This window comes from Asparagus officinalis, chromosome 8 (assembly GCF_001876935.1).
Source record: "Asparagus officinalis chromosome 8, Aspof.V1, whole genome shotgun sequence".
NCBI classification, from domain to species: Eukaryota; Viridiplantae; Streptophyta; class Magnoliopsida; order Asparagales; family Asparagaceae; genus Asparagus; species Asparagus officinalis.
Window position 1 is genome coordinate 29,652,553 of NC_033801.1, and position 2,125 is coordinate 29,654,677.

Sequence of the window (2,125 nt, forward strand, 5' to 3'; positions counted from 1 at the left end):
CTTCAGGATCTATGAGTAATATGGTAGTATATTAAGGGTATTTCTGAATTATATTAGAAATTAGATTTGGAAGACTAAAAGGAGAAGGAGATTCGTAATTAAAAGCAGATGTCAAACTTTAGTATAAAGCTCTGCTGCCGTTGTATAACGCAGATAGTATATCTTAATGAGCATAATTACTAAAGTTTGAGGGTCATATAGCTCACATGCCAAGAACAATTATTTGATGGTTTCTTAAACAAGTTAACACCGGTCGTATTACTGTCCCAAACTCATGTAGTTTTTTGCCCTAAAACTATCTTCGATCTTCATATAATTAGTTACATAAAACACAAAGTTCATGCTATTTTTTAAGGATTAATTGCGGATTATACCCCCAGTGGCATCTATGTTTTGAAATAGAATTTTTTTTTTCAGCCCCTCATCGTTACCAATTTGATATCAGTCCTCAAATCTTCATATTTTGATATTAAACCCCAGATTCAATAAATATGTTGATATTAGTCCCTCCGTTTGGTCTTCTGTTCAAAATTCCTAGCCCCGGTAAGGTTTAGACTAAAAATCAGTATTTATTTACCAAAATATCCCTCCGCCCATTTAATTCACCCACCAAACTATTTGGGTTCTAGGTAAGGAGATGTTTCAATGACCTTTTATAGCCTCCAAACATGAAAAAAGACATGGAAGGAAATAGGTTCACTGTTAATGGACCATTGGAGAAGATGGAGGTGAAACATGTTTGATTTGGTGTAATAGGAGTTAGGGTATAACTGTCTATTCATAAAAAAGTTAAAATACCGAACGGTACCGTGCAACCCATGAACTATGTTAAAAATTGCAACCAAAAAACCGAACGATACCGTGCACAACCCGTCAATGTATCAAAGTGCATCACCAAAATGATGAACATGATTGTATCACATCAAAATAATAAATTGAATTTCTGTCAATAAATAATCGAACGAATTGGTTACGTTACTAGAAAGATGAAGTACAATCATAGATAAAATGTACCAAGTAGCTGGTTAAAAACAAGCTGGCGTATGAAGGAACATGTATACCAAAGGATCTGTAAGAGTCACCTGCTCTACATGACAGCAGTATAAGCTATATGTAGGAACACATCATGCGTGATCCCTGAAATAAAACTACTGTGGTGCTCCTTTTTATACAAAAAATACTACCAAACTAAGATCCACATTTAAATTAGCTGGACTTACCTGCAAGTATATGCATTACATCCTTGTTATTAGCTTTTCTACAGCTAACCGAAGAACTCAAAGAGTAGTATACCCTAACTCTTTCAGTAGTATTTTAGCTTCTATTTATCAGATTCAGGTGATCCATATCCGTATGGATTTTTGCTCGCCCAGTTCCACTGGTCCCGGCACATATCATCAATACCATACTTTGCTCTGCAAAAACACGAACTTTCACCATGAATTTAAATGCCCATGTGCATATGAAGAATTATTCATGGATGTATATGGGTAAGAAGTAACTAATAAGTAAAATTGTGCTCACTTCCAATTCAAGCCCTTCTCTGCTTTGGCAGTTGACGCATAAACTACTTCCGCATCACCAGGCCGTCGTCCAGCCATGACCAGAGGGATTTTCTATGGAAAAACAAATCACCAGGACAGAAGAAGAGAACACGTAAAGCACAAATGCAAGTCCCAAAATCCAAAAGAACCAACTTTATAAATTTACAATGAGGATAAAAGGCAATCATATTTAAACAAAATAGTCTTCTTATGCAAACAACATGATGGTCATGTAGAAATTTCTTTATGTACCTTTCCAGAGGCTTTCTCAAATGCTGCCACCATTTCTAAAACAGATGTTCCCTTTCCAGTTCCTAGATTATAGGCTTCACATCCTGAGAGAAAGGGAACTCAAATAATCAGAGCAGCTTTTAAAAAAAGGAGAAAAAAAACATATATGCACACGCTTCAAGAATGACAAACAACCAAAATCACAGAAAAGATAGACCATGACAATTTCACACACTTAACAAAGGATGAAGAAGTGCAGAAGTTGAATCCAGGAAGTAGCATCATCCAACATTTTTAACTCTAAGATCAAAAGCATTACTTCATTCATCCTACAAAGTATAAATTCCAAA

At 35.4% G+C, this 2,125-nt stretch overlaps 1 protein-coding gene across 1 annotated transcript in view; it reads right to left on the reverse strand.

The window, feature by feature from the left end:
* LOC109851317 (UDP-glucose 4-epimerase GEPI48-like) overlaps window positions 929–2,125 on the reverse strand; it is a 16,266-nt gene continuing 15,069 nt past the window's right edge. The window contains exons 7-9 of the mRNA XM_020421388.1: window positions 1,797–1,879; window positions 1,525–1,616; window positions 929–1,415 (exon numbers count right to left, since the gene is read on the reverse strand). Coding sequence (XP_020276977.1) covers window positions 1,322–1,415; window positions 1,525–1,616; window positions 1,797–1,879 — 269 coding nt within the window. The 3' untranslated portion in view covers window positions 929–1,321. The remainder of the gene's footprint in view (window positions 1,416–1,524; window positions 1,617–1,796; window positions 1,880–2,125) is intronic.